Source organism: Littorina saxatilis, linkage group LG9 (genome assembly GCF_037325665.1).
Source record: "Littorina saxatilis isolate snail1 linkage group LG9, US_GU_Lsax_2.0, whole genome shotgun sequence".
Classification (NCBI taxonomy): Eukaryota; Metazoa; Mollusca; class Gastropoda; order Littorinimorpha; family Littorinidae; genus Littorina; species Littorina saxatilis.
In genome coordinates, this window is record NC_090253.1 from 56333635 (window position 1) to 56348634 (window position 15000).

Sequence of the window (15000 nt, forward strand, 5' to 3'; positions counted from 1 at the left end):
CGACCATTATTTTGAATAATCACTGAGACTCGGCATGTCACCTCTACGACTACGTAAAGCCTATACGTGTAAAAAAAAAAAAAATTAAAAGAGAGAATAAAAAAAAAACTCAGGTGAACTTGTCTCTTTCTTATACTTTGTTTGGCACAAGAAACGTCAAAAGTCAACTTCATCGCATGGAATACACGCCGGGGGCGAGTTGGCACAGACTGCTGGGGCGAGTTGACACCCTTGACAAATTGAAAGTTAGTAGACCGTGGGAAAGACAGGAGGGGGCGAATCGCCAGTGTAGATAACGGGGGTGTAAACGTAATACATACGTAACATCAAATTCATTGGGTTGGGCGTTTCAGAGAGAGAGAGGGAGAAAGTGTGTGTGCGTGTGTGCATGTGTGTATATGTGTGTGTGTGTGTGTGTGTGTGCGTGTGTGTGTGTGTGTGTGTGTGTGTGTGTGTGTGCTTGCGTGCATGCGTAAGTGCGTACGTGTGTGTGTGTGTGTGTGTGTTTGTGTGCGTGTGTGTGTGCGTGTGTGTGTGCGTGTGAGTATGTGTGTGTTTGAGTGAATATGTGTGTGTGTGTGTGTGTGTGTGTGTATGTGTGTGTGTGTGTGCGTGCGTGCGTGCGTGCGTGCGTGCATAAGTGTGTGTGTGTGTGTGCGTGCGTGTGTGTGTGGTTTTTTTTTTTTTTTTTTTTTAATCTCAGTTGCATGCAGGCTGCTTCAACCCTTTCTTTTTTGCCTTTTTTTTTGTTTTGTTTTTTGTTGTTGTTGTTGGCGGGGAGCATCCTTCTTCATTGATCTTTTTTTTGTTTTTTTTGTGTTTTGTTTTAATAAAGTAATGTTTTAACTATAACATTAACATTACTATATCTAAATGTATTTTAAACAACTTTTCTATATAACAATTCCCTCTCAAAAATGCATACAATATCCAGAGGGGAGCCATATCTATAAATACCAACATACATTTTGGCTATCACAATCAAATAATTCACATAACGTATTAGTGCCTTGGAACTTTGTGAATTTTCAAATACGCCCAAAAAAACTTCCTTTACGGTAATTTTAATAATCATATTATATTTACAATTCACTTTATCCTCAACGCATTTCCAAATGGACATAGTTTTCGGGCAAAAGTAAAAAAAATGTTCAATATAATCAATTTCGTTCTCACAGTAAGTACAGCAATTACTCACGGAAATGCCTATTTTATACAATAAAATATTTGTGGGGTAAATATTGTGCAATATTTTCCAATGCAACATTCGCAATCTTGTTTCAGTGGTTACTTTGTTTACCATTAACCATTGCTCTTTTCCCGGCCTGAAATCAAATTTATGTTCCCAAAATTTAACTACAACCGGCTCCACATATTTTTCCTTTATAATTAATTTGCGAAATTGACAAGGCTTACTCAGGTTCTTTAAATCGTTGAATCCACATACATTTCCATTTGCAGAGCGTAGTGTTGCTGCTTTAACTGCTGTACAAATCACCCTATATGTGTGCGTGTGTGTGTGTGTGTGTGTGTGTGTGTTTGTGTGTGTGCGTGTGTGTTCATAAGTGTGTGCGTGAGTGTATATATGTCTTTATCCTACATACGTGAGAGAGACACCCGTGAGATAATATTCGTTCAAATCACACGTGTGTATATCATGTAAATGAGGTCATGTCAAGCAAGTCTGGCAGGGACCTGTTTTTCCACTGCTTATGATGCCAAAGTCACCGAAACAAACGTCATTATAGAAACAAAAATTGCGCTCGCTAATCACCCTCGATGAATCTTTAGAACTAACACGTCACGCCACACTTTCAGAGTGACGTTTCTTTGCTTTGACGTAATAGATTGCACGAGGCTTTAGAAGAGATCGAGGTTCCAAAACAAGCGTCTTCAATTTAGCTGCCTCGTCTGCAAGACATTTTCAGTAAAAAACACACGTAAGTACAGTATGCAGGATAAACAGAATACTACATGGCTTGCTGTGTCGTACCAGATTTACACTCGTTGCTTTTTCAAATAGTGAACAGCTCGCTTTCGCTCGCAGTTCAATATTTAAAAAAACAACTCGTGTAAATCTGGTACGACACAGCAAGCCATGTAGTATTCTCTATGACTGGCTGTAATTGAGTGTGCGATCGTCGCGTGCATACATTCCTGTCAAATATACTAACATACAGCGATACATAAAAGAAAGGTAGGAATGTTCGGCCTGACGCTATTCAGCGTGTCCTCACATGACGGCATCACGAGTGTATGAGTGTATGAGAACCAGGCAATGTTGTGAAAGCTATAGAGTGTGAACACGTATGTATCGGATCCCATGCCTCTGGCGCGTACTAACTTTCGAGAATTCAATCAGTGAATCGTCGCCCACGCGAACCCATGGTATTTCAGGTGTGCGTGTGTGTGTCTGTGTCTGTGTCTGTGTGTACGGGGGGAGGGGGGGGGGGGGGGAGGTAATATATGACTGTTTGTGTGCCTGTCTTTCTGTCTGTGTGTCAATGTTTGCAAAATTCCTCGGGATGGAGAGGGGGGGGGGCATAAAGCTCATTAGAAAGAGAAAGTACCTGAGAAAGAAACAAATAAGGAGAGAGAGGGGAGAGGGAGGGAGAGATAAAGAGAGAGGGAGAGAGAGAGAGCGAGAGAGAGGGAGAGAGAGAGAGGGAGAGAGAGAGAGGGAGCGAGGGAGGGAGGGAGGGAGAGAGCAAACTGAGAGAGAGAGATAGGGAGAGAGAGAGAGGGAAAGAGAGAGAGAGAGAGAGAGGGAAAGAGAGAGAAAGAGAGAGATATGGAGAGAGAGAGAGAGGGGGAGCACCTTATTGAGCTTTTGGGGGGAGAGAGTGAGAGAGAGAGAGAGAGAGAGAGAGAGAGAGAGAGAGAGAGAGAGAGAGAGAGAGAGAGAGAGAGAGAGAGTTAAGTTACAGAGAGGTAGAGAGAAATTAAAAGAACCAACCATGGATAATGCGGACATTTTGATTGCTTATCATGTATTTTCTATTTACCACTGCTCCATAGAATAGAAGGTATGTCGTTTGTTATCAGTAGCCATGGTCAAAGAGCCAAAACATTTGCGGTCATTTGTGTATGATCGCCGACCTTTTTCCCGCAAGGCGATCAAGCGACGCGAAGGCCTGCCTCATATTGCCGAAACTTGCATCCATGGTCATTCACTCACATTCGCAGAAGAAAGTATTTTCTAGCAACAAATCCGTGGTGGTTTCACGATCTGTATGTCAAGATCGCGATTTGAAAGAAGTGAAGTTGTTTACGCACAACCAGGAAGCCAATGGAGTTTCTCAAAAATATCACCGTGCGGGGAAAGACTGTTGACACAGTTCACGTGAGGGACAGTCTATAGAAAGTTTATAAATACCCCCTTAGGTAATTTGGCTCGTGAGCAGGTATACCTTGCGTGGACTGAGCGGTTGCATACCTGTACCTACCACGAAGCTGTACATGTCTTCTGTGTGTGCTCGTTGGATTGTCGCCCTGTGTTTTGACTGATAATCTATGAGTATTTCTGCAATGTCAAAAGCAGAAAAAACGAAATAGGATCGTGTGCTTGTATATCTTGCGTGGAGCGGTTGAATACCTATACTGCGAAGCAGTCTTCGTTGTGTGCTCTTTGGATTGTCGCCCTGTGTTTTGACTGATAATCTATGAGTATTTCTGCAATGTCAAAAGCAGAAGAAACTAAATAGGATCGTGTGAGTGTTTACCTTGCGTCGTTGCATACCGATGCTGGTAAACAGTCTTCTTTATGTGCTTTTCATGGTGTAAACCTGTGTTTTGACTGATAATCTACGAGTATTTCTTCAACGTCAAAAGCAAAAGAAACGAAAGATCGTGTGCATGGTAATATAACTCACATGGTTGAATTCCCATACAGCGAAGCTGTCTTTGCGTGGTTTTCATGGTGTAAACCTGTGTTTTGACTGATAACCTATAAATATTTCGTCAATAACAAAATCAGAAGAAACGAAAGCTCGTGTGCGTGTGCATGCTACGCCTTGCGTCGTTGCACGCGCAGCTGTGTGCTTGCTTTTCGGAGTGTCAATCTGTGTTTCGATTGATAATATATGTGCATATCTTGGTGTCAGAAACCACCTCAGGAGAAGAAAACGAAACCAGTTTTGAATATTTCGATGCATTTTTATAGGGGCCTATACTGTGAAGCCGTTTTCTTACCGCAGTGTTTTTATGTCACGGTGTCAACCTCTTATTTTGACCGGATACGTATTTGCATTTCTTGGTGTCAAAAGTGAAGAGAAGGAAGCTAGCCTCATTGCTATTCTCGGGGCGTGATTCAAAGATACGTGAATGTCAAATTCCGTTCCGTGAAAGCGGCTACCTCGTAATTTGAAAAGGGGGGGCAACACAGTCCGTTATGCAGCTTGAGTATAATTATGTGCGTGGGTGTGTTCATGTCTAGCGTATCTGTATATCTTATCACGCCGTCGGCTGTACAGGAAATTGTGAAGTAGAAGTGACAACATAAGACACGAATAATGGCCTCTTCTCGACTTTTCCAGTGAAACAATAGTAAGCAGTGACTCGGTGTATAATCTGATACAATTTTGAATTTAAATTCTCGACCTGAAAAGGTCTTGGCTTGTATAATAATTATAATATTTGAAACATCTCGCGACGGACTGCGTTTCTTCTTCATCGGGCGTTAAGTGATCTTATCAAAGTGGTCTTGATTCCTCCACGCGTGTTTGAGCCTACAGAACACTATCCGGATTTGTCCAAATCTGTTCGTGTGTGTATCATATTTCTTTGCCCTGTCGTCACTTTTTTAAGAGACAATCAGTTACCTGAGACAGGGGGAGTAGCCTTTCAAGATACGCTGGAGATGGACTTCTTGTGCTGGTGCTGTCTTTCTCCAGGTAAGTAACCGACTGCTAGATAAACAATAATTACTCACCTGTGTAGCTGCCTCATTTAAACGACACGGGGATTTTCTATTTAAGTTGTTTGGTAGAGTAAGTTTCGATTGTTTGACGAACTGTTGGGTGGGGTTATATATATATATAGGCGGGCTGAATCAGCTTTAGGTAGGCCTAATTCATGAATGGATGGATAGATGGATGGATGGATGGATGAATGGATGGATGTGCGGATGGGTGGGTGTTTGTGGGTGGGTGATTGCTAGGTTTGATTAATGGATGAATGGATGGAAGGGTGGATGGATGGATGGGTCGGTGGGTGGTTGTGGGCGAATTATTGAGTGGATGGATGAATGGATGGATGGATAGATAGATGGAGTGCGGGGGGGGGGGGGGTGGGAGTGGGGGGGGGGGGGGATAGATCAGTGGATAGCTGGATGGATAAACGGATGGACAAACGGATGGACGAATGGATGGATGGATGGATGGACATGTTTGTTTTAATATGAAGTAAATGAATGATTGAATGAATTTGTAATTCATTCTTTCATTCATTTATTCGTTTATTCATTCACTGATTCATTCATTCAGATACACTATAACAGATACCCCTAAAAGCAGTCCAAGGTACGTTGACATATATATATATTAAAATGGCTGCAAGTGCATTTAGGTGGAAGGGTCAATGAACTCAGCCAGCCACAACACCATTCATCCCAAAGATGAATTAATGTATGGTCAAGCTTAGTTCACTCACCCTACGACCGGAAGTTCCGCGTTGCTGACTGATAACGACTGACCCATATTTTACAATGTTTATATACCTGTCTACCGGCCTTCACCTGTGCGTGCGTAGGTCGGAGGGTCAGTGACCTATCAGTGTAGTTATACTCCGTGAAATCTACCTTCATGGTTGAACGCTGAAGATAAATGTCATCCATATTTGTTGTGGGAGAGTGACTGAGCGAATACTGTAGACTTGGACTGTTTTAGTATTAGGTAAGGTAAGCGTTATTTGCCTCACCCGACAATTTAAGGCGAACTTAAGTCATTTAAAACACACACACAGACGTAGACACACACACACACACACACACACACACGCAAACAGACACGCACGTGCACACGCATACACGCACGCACGCACGCACGCACGCACACACGCACGCACACACACACACACACACACACACACACACACACACACACACATACACACACACACACACTGCGTCTTACAACTACGAGTGAGCACTCATACACACAAATCTGAAATATATAGACTGGTAATATATTCATTAATCAAACGGGTTTTTTTTAAATTAAAACAAATCACGGTTATTTTCCAAACGTTTGTTCAAAACTTTTCAACAGCACTCAAATAGGAGCTTCGAAGAGTCACGTGAAGTGTACAAACAACACATACAATAGACAGAGACTGCAATAACAAGAAATTCCTCCGAGGTAGGAAAAACACCCCCGTCAGAAGTCAGAAGTCAGAAGCCAGAAGTCTGAAGTCTGAAGTCTGAAGTCTGAAGTCTGAAGTCTGAAGTCTGAAGTCAGAAGTCAGAAGTCAGAAGTCAGAAGTCTGAAGTCTGAAGTCTGAAGTCAGAAGTCAGAAGTCAGAAGTCAGAAGTCAGAAGTCAGAAGTCAGAAGTCTGAAGTCTGAAGTCTGAAGTCAGAAGTCAGAAGTCAGAAGTCAGAAGTCTGAAGTCTGAAGTCTGAAGTCAGGGGGTGTAATAAGTTAGTGACAAAGTATTGTTTTTTCTGTTTTCCAAGAAGGCAATAATGGTAATTCTGTCACTGGGGTCCTGATTTGGCCTATTATGGTCCGCTGGACCCGAAAAGCAACAGCTAACTAACTAACTAATTCTGTCACTGTCTTTCTTTCTTTTTTTTTTCTTTTTTTTTCTTTCTTTTTTTCTTTTTCTTTCTTTCTTTTTAACTTTTGTGATTAGTTTCTTTCACTTTTTATGTATTTTTTTTTTTTTTTTTGCACATTGATCAAGGGACAAATGCTTCTTTTCCTATCATACACTGGAGTGCATATGCCACAATAAAACCCGAGAAATCAGAATATTCGTTGAAAGTCACGCAAAACGGGTTTGTGTCAACACAAGTCGACTTCCAGCAATACACATACCTAGCTTTGCAAATACAACATTAGGTCTGCCAATCAGGATTGAATATTAACTACTTCAGACCAAACTGTCCTCCTGAACCTAGACCTTCGTCACTACAACACTAGGCCAGTATTTCAGAATTCTTCAATGTCATTCAGTCACCTGGAGATGGAGCTTCTGATGTAAGACGTATTAGAAAGAGAGAAAACAATGCCGTAAAATGTAACATTATTTACAGTAAACAAAGGGATAATCAACAGTAAAACCGATGATTACTCTAAAGTAATAATCAACACAACAGTAAAAATAAGAAATAATCTGCAGTAAAAACGAAGGGACAATCTGCAGTAAAACGAAGGAATTTTATCTGCAGTAAAACAAAGAAATAATCTGCAGTAAAACTAAGGGATAATCTGCAGTAAAGTTAAGGGGTAATATACTCAACAAGTAAGAGATAAACTGCAGTTAATCGAAGGGGAAATCTGCAGTGAAAAGAAGGAATAATCTGTAGTGAACGAAGGGATAATCTACAGAAAAATAAAGGGATTTTCTGCAGTAATACAAACGGACAATCCACAGTAAAACAGAGGTATAATCTGCGTTAAAACGTAGAAATAATCGACAGTAAAACGAAGGGATACTCTGCAGTTTGAACAAAACAACAATCTACACTGAAACGAAATAATAGTGTGTCGATGTGGATGATAATGCTGCACTCACCAAAACCAACATTTGTCAAATTCAGAACTGTTGTGACGTCTTTCGTCGAGGTTCACGTTTGTTACGCGTGATTGTTCTGAAAAATGACTATTACATGATTGTTCTGAAAGTCTATACTATTTATTTCATCGTAATCATGTAAGCCCTCATACGTGATTGTTCTGAAAGCTTACTAATTTACATGATTGTTCTGAAACTCTACTAAAGGTAAACTTGCTTCACTCGTGAAATGTAGTCAGATATGGAACAATAATTATGTATACGAAGTGTGTTTGAGTTGATCCGTCTTCTGTGTGCGCGACAGCTTCAGATGTGTGTTTGAGTTGATCCGTCTCTCCACTCCCTTTTTTTAGGTGTAGGGGGTGGGGGAGGTTTGTTCATATCAACTGACACTTTATCAAACCATTTGAATAATTCATATACAAAATGTTGGTGGTTGCTGTGTAATAAAAAAAACAAGTGTCACTGAAAACAGATATGTGCTAACAAATTTAGCTTTCATGTGTGTGTATGTGTGGTGTGTGTGTGCGCATGTACTCAGTACAATGGCGTCCGAAACTGGGGGGGGGGGGGGGGGGGCAGCTGCTGTTCCTGGGGTGGGGGGGGGGTGCAAACAAGTATTTTGCCCCCCCCCCCCCAATATTTAGGATGACAAAAATATTCACATAGAGAGAGAGAGGAGAGAGAGAGAGAGAGAGAGAGAGAGAGAGAGAGAGAGAGAGAGAGAGAGAGAGAGAGAGAGAGGGAGAGGGAGAGGGAGAGGGAGAGGGACAGAAAGAGAGTGTGAGAGAGAGAAAGAGGAGAGAGAGAGAGAGAGAGAGAGAGAGAGAGAGAGAGAGAGAGAGAGAGAGAGAGAGAGAGAGAGAGAGAGAGAGAGAGAGAGAGAGAGTGTGTATAAACAAAATACGCCCCCCACACACACACACACACACACAAAAGAAGTATATTGTCTCGCGTGCAAGAACTTTATAGCCCAGACTCCCCACCCATCTCGCAACCCCGGCCATCTCCTCACGTCTCTCATCCCCTCTCCACTTGAATTTTTAGTTCATAAAAAAAAAATAAAAGTTTCCTTTGTGAAAATTATTTGTTGTGCCTTTCGTCTTTAAAGGGGCACAGCCACCTAAGCATGGCAAAGAGAGAAAATCAAAAGTTTCTATGTGTTCCTTTAAACCTGCAATTAGAATTTTGAGTTGGGAATACTCAAGAAGAATCATTACATTTTTGAAGATTATAAATAATTTTTGTCTTTGGACATTTAATTTGAATTTTGAGTTGAGAACAATAAAGAAGACATGTTCAATGTATGAAACGTATTACTTGTTGAGTTTGTATTCATTGGGCGGGGGTATAAATATCAATTTCACTTAAGATTTAGTATCATTGTATCAAAATATTGTTCCATTTACATACAGACATACACACAGACAGACGGACAAAGTGAATCCAGTATACCCCCTCCAACTTCATTGGGCTGGGGTATAAATATCAATATTACTAAAGATGTAGTATCATTGTATCAAAATATTGTTCCATATACATACAGACATACACACAGACAGATGGACAAAGTGAATCCAGTATACCCCCCTCCAACTTCGTTGGGCTGGGGTATACATATTGTTCCATATCTGACAACATTTCACGGGTGAAGCAATTTTACCTTTAGTAGAGTTTCAGAACAATCATGTAAATTAGTAAGCTTTCAGAACAATCACGTATGAGGGCTTACATGTTTACGATGAAATAAATAGTAGACTTTCAGAACATTCATGTATTAGTATATATAAAAAAACAAATTCGTTTTTACCGTTGGAAAGTATTTTTAATAGGCAGTTACAGATAAGCATTTTTGTGTGAGTGTTCGAAGAACAAAACGTTAAAAAAGTTAGCTTGTTGTACTCGATAAGTTGTATTTAATTCATTGTATGAGATATTGTTAATTGTTGTTATTTATTTGAATAAAAAATAAAAAAATAAAAATAAAAAAAAGAACAATCACGCGTAACACACGTTCACGTGGTTATTTGAGCACCACCGGTGTACACATCGAGTACTTACGTCTCAATAAACCAGGTCATACTGTTCTTACCTGTTCAGAAGACACTCCTCTTTTTACGGACACATGCACCAGTCAAGAACTGTAAAAAATTGTCTTCTGTCGAATACATTTTATTTCCTCCATGCGTAGACTACATTCTATTTTCGCAGTTGACATATAATTATATAGACGTTATTGTGCCTGGCCACCAGACTGAATAATTAATGGGAGTTTAGCTTGCAAGCGCAACAATCCCTGGGTGGGGGGGGGGGGGGGGGGGGGACGGGGGGAGGGGGGGAGAGAGAAATGAGAAGGGGCAGAGACTTAGAAGGAGACAGGGAGCGGGAGACAGGCAGGCAGAGCGAAATAGTGAGTTAGTGAGAGTCAGGTAAACACACACACACACACGCGCGCACTCACACACACACATGCGCGCACACGCACGCACACACGCACACAGACACACACACACACTTACACACACTGTACACACACATATACACACACACACACTCTCTCTCTCACACACACACACACACACACACACACACACACACACACACACACACACACACACACACACACACAGTTTTAATAAGTGAACATCACTGCAACAATCCCACAACGTCGAAGCAAAATTAATATGAGGCATTATAATTGAGCATGAACGAATATTTATAGAGTTTTTGACTTTGCATAATGTTTGAGAGAAGAGAAGATTGAAAGAGTGACAGGAATGTGTGTTTTTGTGCATGCGTGCGCGTACGTGCATGTGCGTGCGTGTATGTTTTCGTCTGTCTGTCTGTCTGTCTGTCTGTCCGTCCATCCGTCCGTCCGTCCGTCCGTCTGTCTGTCCGTCCGTGAGCCGGTCGGGGAATGGATGTGATCGATTAAAAAAGTGAATAAAAATGGTTTGTATCTGAGCGACATTCATGTCTAAGGAGTGTATTATATTGTTTCTCCAGCTTGGGATGACGCAGACGATGATACCTCACTCAGCCGGAAGTTGACAGTAGTGGGTGACGGCGCATGCGGTAAGACGTCACTTCTGCTACGCATCAGCCGTGACGTGTTTGATGACGACAGTTACGACCCAACCGCCTATGAGAAGGACGTGGTGGATGTTTTTGCTGGGAACAGAAAGGTGAAGTATTTTATTCTCTGTCCGTCTACGTCTGTCTGTCTGTCTGTCGTTGTATCTACCTAGCCACCTGTCTATCAATGTTTCTGGCTCTCTGTGTCTGTCTTAAATAAAATAAATCCCTGCGCCTTGAATCCGTGTGTTGAGATATGTGCGCGATATAAATTGCATAAAAAATAAAATAAATAAATAAGTCTTTGTCTGTTTCTCCGTCCTTGTCTGTCTGTCTGTCTGTCTCTCTCTCTCTCTCTCTCTCTCTCTCTCTCTCTCTCTCTCTCTCTCTCTCTCTCTCTCTCTCTCTCTCTTTGCAGACGATTCGTCTATTCATACCAGTAACACCTCGTTGGAATCAGTAAATTCTTCCCTGAAGAACACTTTGGACGAAGTTGCGAAATGGTGCACATCAAATGCCATGATACTGCACCCAGAAAAAAACTAAAAGCATTGTTATTACCACAAGACAAAAGCATCAGATAAGTCCTCTTAAATTACAACTGTCCTTAGGTACAACTCAAATACAGCAAGTTAAAGAACATCGCATACTTGGTGTAACTGTCGATGAAGAAATGAAATGGCAAACACACATAAGCAACCTCTGCAAAGTGTTATCAAGGAATTTGTATTTGTTGTCAAAACTCAAACATTATGCGAAGTCTGAAACATTAAAAATGTTCGTTCATGCTCATATAATGCCTCATATTAATTTTGCTTCGACATTGTGGGATGGCTGCAGTGATGTTCACTTATTGAAACTCAATTCTTTGTACCGTCGTGCTGCAAAACTTATCATGTATGAATCGCACATGTCTACAGAAATGAAGTTAAACAGCCTTAATTTCCTTCCCCTAAAAACCCACCTTGCATACAATAAGGCTGTCTTTATGTATAAATTAGTTCATGGTGATGTGCCCAGTTATGTGCAATCCTATTTTACACATGTTACGAAGAGGTATGGGTCTCAAAATTTACTTCCTCCAATTCCTCGTATAGATCTTTATAAATCCAGCTTAGCTTTTTCAGGATCATCTCTGTGGAATTCTTTGCCAATAGAAATCAAACGATCCGCATCATTAAAGGCCTTTAAAAGGCAGTTGCACACACATTTGATCACACTATAAACTGTCCCTGATGTTTAGTTTCCATTGTGTACTCGGATAATGTATGCAATGCTCTTAAGTGTTTGTTTGTTTTTTAAATATTGTATATGTAGTTAATCTGAATGTGTAATCCCTCGTCCCCCTCCCCCTTCTTCTTGAAACTTTAGCTGCCTGTATATATGGCCCTGTTCGGCAATACATTGCTGTACTTTTTTAAGAAATGTAAAAAACATTTACGTTTGTTTGTATTTGGTTTGTTTTATATGACTTTGTGAGTCCAATATTTTGTATGTTTATACTCGACCATTATTTTGATGTTTTATTAGTTTAATACTTTGATGAGGTATGTGCGCAGTCTTTGTTTTTGTTTACAATTATTCTCTGTATATGTTCCAAGGACAGGTTGGAAGATTAGGCTAAGCCTAAAACCTTTATCCTTATGTAATAAAGTTCTGAGTTCTGAGTTCTGAGTTCTCTCTCACTCTCTCTCTCTCTCTCTCTCTCTCTCTCTCTCTCTCCCCTCTCTCTCCCCCTCTCTCCCTCTCTCTCTCTCCCCCTCTCTCTCCTCCCTCTCTCTCTCTCCCTTCTCACTCTCTCTTTCTCCCCCTCTCTCCCCTCCCCCCCCTCTCTCTCTCTCTCTCTCTCTCTCTCTCTCTCTCTCTCTCTCTGTCTGTCTCTCTCTCTCTCTCTTCTCTGTCTCTGTTTCATGATAGTTTCCTCGTAACTAAGATGCTTGCTCCCAGGAGCTTTTTGTTTCCCACATTCTTCTTCCGGCCTGACGATCGTCGTTGGTGTTTTTGAAAATGTTGCTGAAACTGTTGTTTTCACCTCCTCCTCCTCCTCCTCCTCCGCATCCTCCTCCGCTTCCTCTTTCTACTTATCCTAGCCATCCTCTGCTACTTTTTCTACTCTTCCGTCTTCATCTTCCTCTTTCTTATCCTTCTTCGCATTTTGCTGCTGCCGCTGCTGCTGTTGTTTCTGCTGACGTATAACTTTGTTCCAGATCGAAATGGTGCTCCAGGACTGCGCAGGACAGGAAACGTTCGACAGATTGCGTCCCGTGGTGTACGCAGAAACTGACGTCATCCTAATCTGTTTCTCCCTGGACAACCCGGATAGTCTGTTCAACGTGGAGAACTCTTGGATACAGGTAAGATGATGCCAACAGTATCGTTGTTTGGGTGTGGGGTGTGTGTGTGTGTGTGTGTGTGTGTGTGTGTGTGTGTATGTGTGTGTGTGTGTGTGTGTGTGTGTGTGTGTTTTGGGGAGCCATATTTTCAGTCATTGTACTTACCCATGTGTCGCATGCAATCATGATATAAATCATGTATAAATCGGCGAGTTTAAAGTGCATCGTACAGGTGTGCGTGCGTGCGTGGGTGTGTTTGTGTCTGTTTTTCCGTTCGTGGGTTTTTACGTCAGTTTGTTTGTCCTGCTTGTTCCTATCTTTGTACACATGTGTGTGTGTCTTTGTGGAAATTAGAGTGTTTTGTTTCCTTCTTTTAAGGGTACTATACCAATTGTTAGTTGATCAGTTGTTTCAGTTAGTACATAATGCCTGGCACAATAAATGAAGTAATACAACAACGACAAAACATAATTATCAAATTCCCAGATCTGAGAAACAAAGGGGAGTGAACACTCTAACTGCATACGACATGTTTAATAGAGTAAGTGCGAGTTATACGGAACCAATGTCTTCTAATCTCTGAGGATGAAAGTCGATTTTTCATGTCAACGCTTGTCACCGATCCTCACCGATGCCAGGAGATTAGTTCCACATAACTCTCACTTACTCTATTACACCTGTATGCATTTTAGAGCGCTTACTTCCCTTTGATTCTCAGATTTGAAAATAGCACTTTGTCTCATTTCTTTAAGATTATACCCGATTCACCGTTATATTTCGTTCCACAGGAGGTGCAGTTTTACTGTCCAGACGTTCCCATCATCCTCGTCGGCAACAAGAAAGATCTCCGGGACAGCGGTCCAAACGGGTTGACCTCCACGGGTCAAAAGTTCGTGACCTCCCAAGAGGGCAAGGACGTTGCTAAGCGTATCCAAGCGAAAGGTTATTTCGAGTGCTCGGCCAAGGACGGTGAAAACTGCAAGAAATTACTCGGTGCTTCTGTCCGATACTCGACAATGCATAGACCCTTCAATTCTGAGTCGGCGAGATAGTTGAAACTTGGAGAAACGTGATTTGTGTGTGGAGGAGTATGCGATCAAACTGTGATGTGATATGTGCAATGAATACTGTTGATTTGACTTCATGGGCGCGGAAGCAGCCCTGAAAGTGGCGAGTATTTTACTCGCCATGGCGAATAGAAACATGTAGCTTGCGAGTAGAAATGTTCATCTACTCGCCAAATGCGAGTAAAGTTGTTGAAACAAATCATTGGTTTGGCTAGTAACGTTTGCTCTCTGGCTTGTACATTTTCAGAATCACTACCCTTTGGCTAGTGCATATTTGTTCGGACTTTCAGGGCTGAGAAGTAGAAGAAACCCCCACAAGAACATGGTTATAACTTCAGTGTATGTGCACTCTCGTGCGAGAGTCACCAGTGGTGACATTATTCAGTAACTGCGCATGCGTGACCTGATTTCAATATATTGTGATTAAAGTCACATGTTGTTCGTCCTTCGTCGTAGAAGATGAGTAAGACTGAGGATTTGCTGGAATGTTTGGTCTGATGGGTGCTGATAGCTGATTGAGGCCTATCAGGAATCCTCTCCCACTTTTAGAGAAACCGTCACGCTCATACGATAACTGCTTTTGCTATTTTGTTTTTTTGTTGTTTTTTTAGAAAAAAACGCCAAAAACTGTCTTTGGTTTCGGAACAATCTGCCTGTCTCATTTTAGTTATAAGCTGCAAACTATACCTATCTCGAGCGGTGACAGCTGGATAAACGTGAGATAAAGAGCTGACAGCAACATTTTCAATTAGCAAAACTGCAGAACAACCCACGAAGACCTTTTGCATAC

The 15000-nt window shown here is 41.5% G+C and overlaps 1 protein-coding gene across 5 annotated transcripts in view; it reads left to right on the forward strand.

Annotated features, from left to right (window-relative positions):
• Window positions 1-3395: 3395 nt before the first annotated feature.
• The window catches only part of LOC138976535 (rho-related GTP-binding protein RhoC-like), an 11960-nt gene continuing 355 nt past the window's right edge, over window positions 3396-15000 (forward strand). Inside the window, exons 1-5 of one of the 5 annotated variants that reach the window (XM_070349391.1) lie at window positions 3396-3858; window positions 4436-4892; window positions 10742-10920; window positions 13018-13164; window positions 13932-15000. The exon at window positions 13932-15000 is cut by the window's right edge and continues 355 nt beyond it. In XM_070349391.1, coding sequence (XP_070205492.1) covers window positions 4859-4892; window positions 10742-10920; window positions 13018-13164; window positions 13932-14195 — 624 coding nt within the window. In that variant the 5' untranslated portion in view covers window positions 3396-3858; window positions 4436-4858 and the 3' untranslated portion in view covers window positions 14196-15000. The remainder of the gene's footprint in view (window positions 3859-4435; window positions 4893-10741; window positions 10921-13017; window positions 13165-13931) is intronic. The other 4 variants (XM_070349392.1, XM_070349393.1, XM_070349394.1 and 1 more) reach the window with 4 other exon arrangements.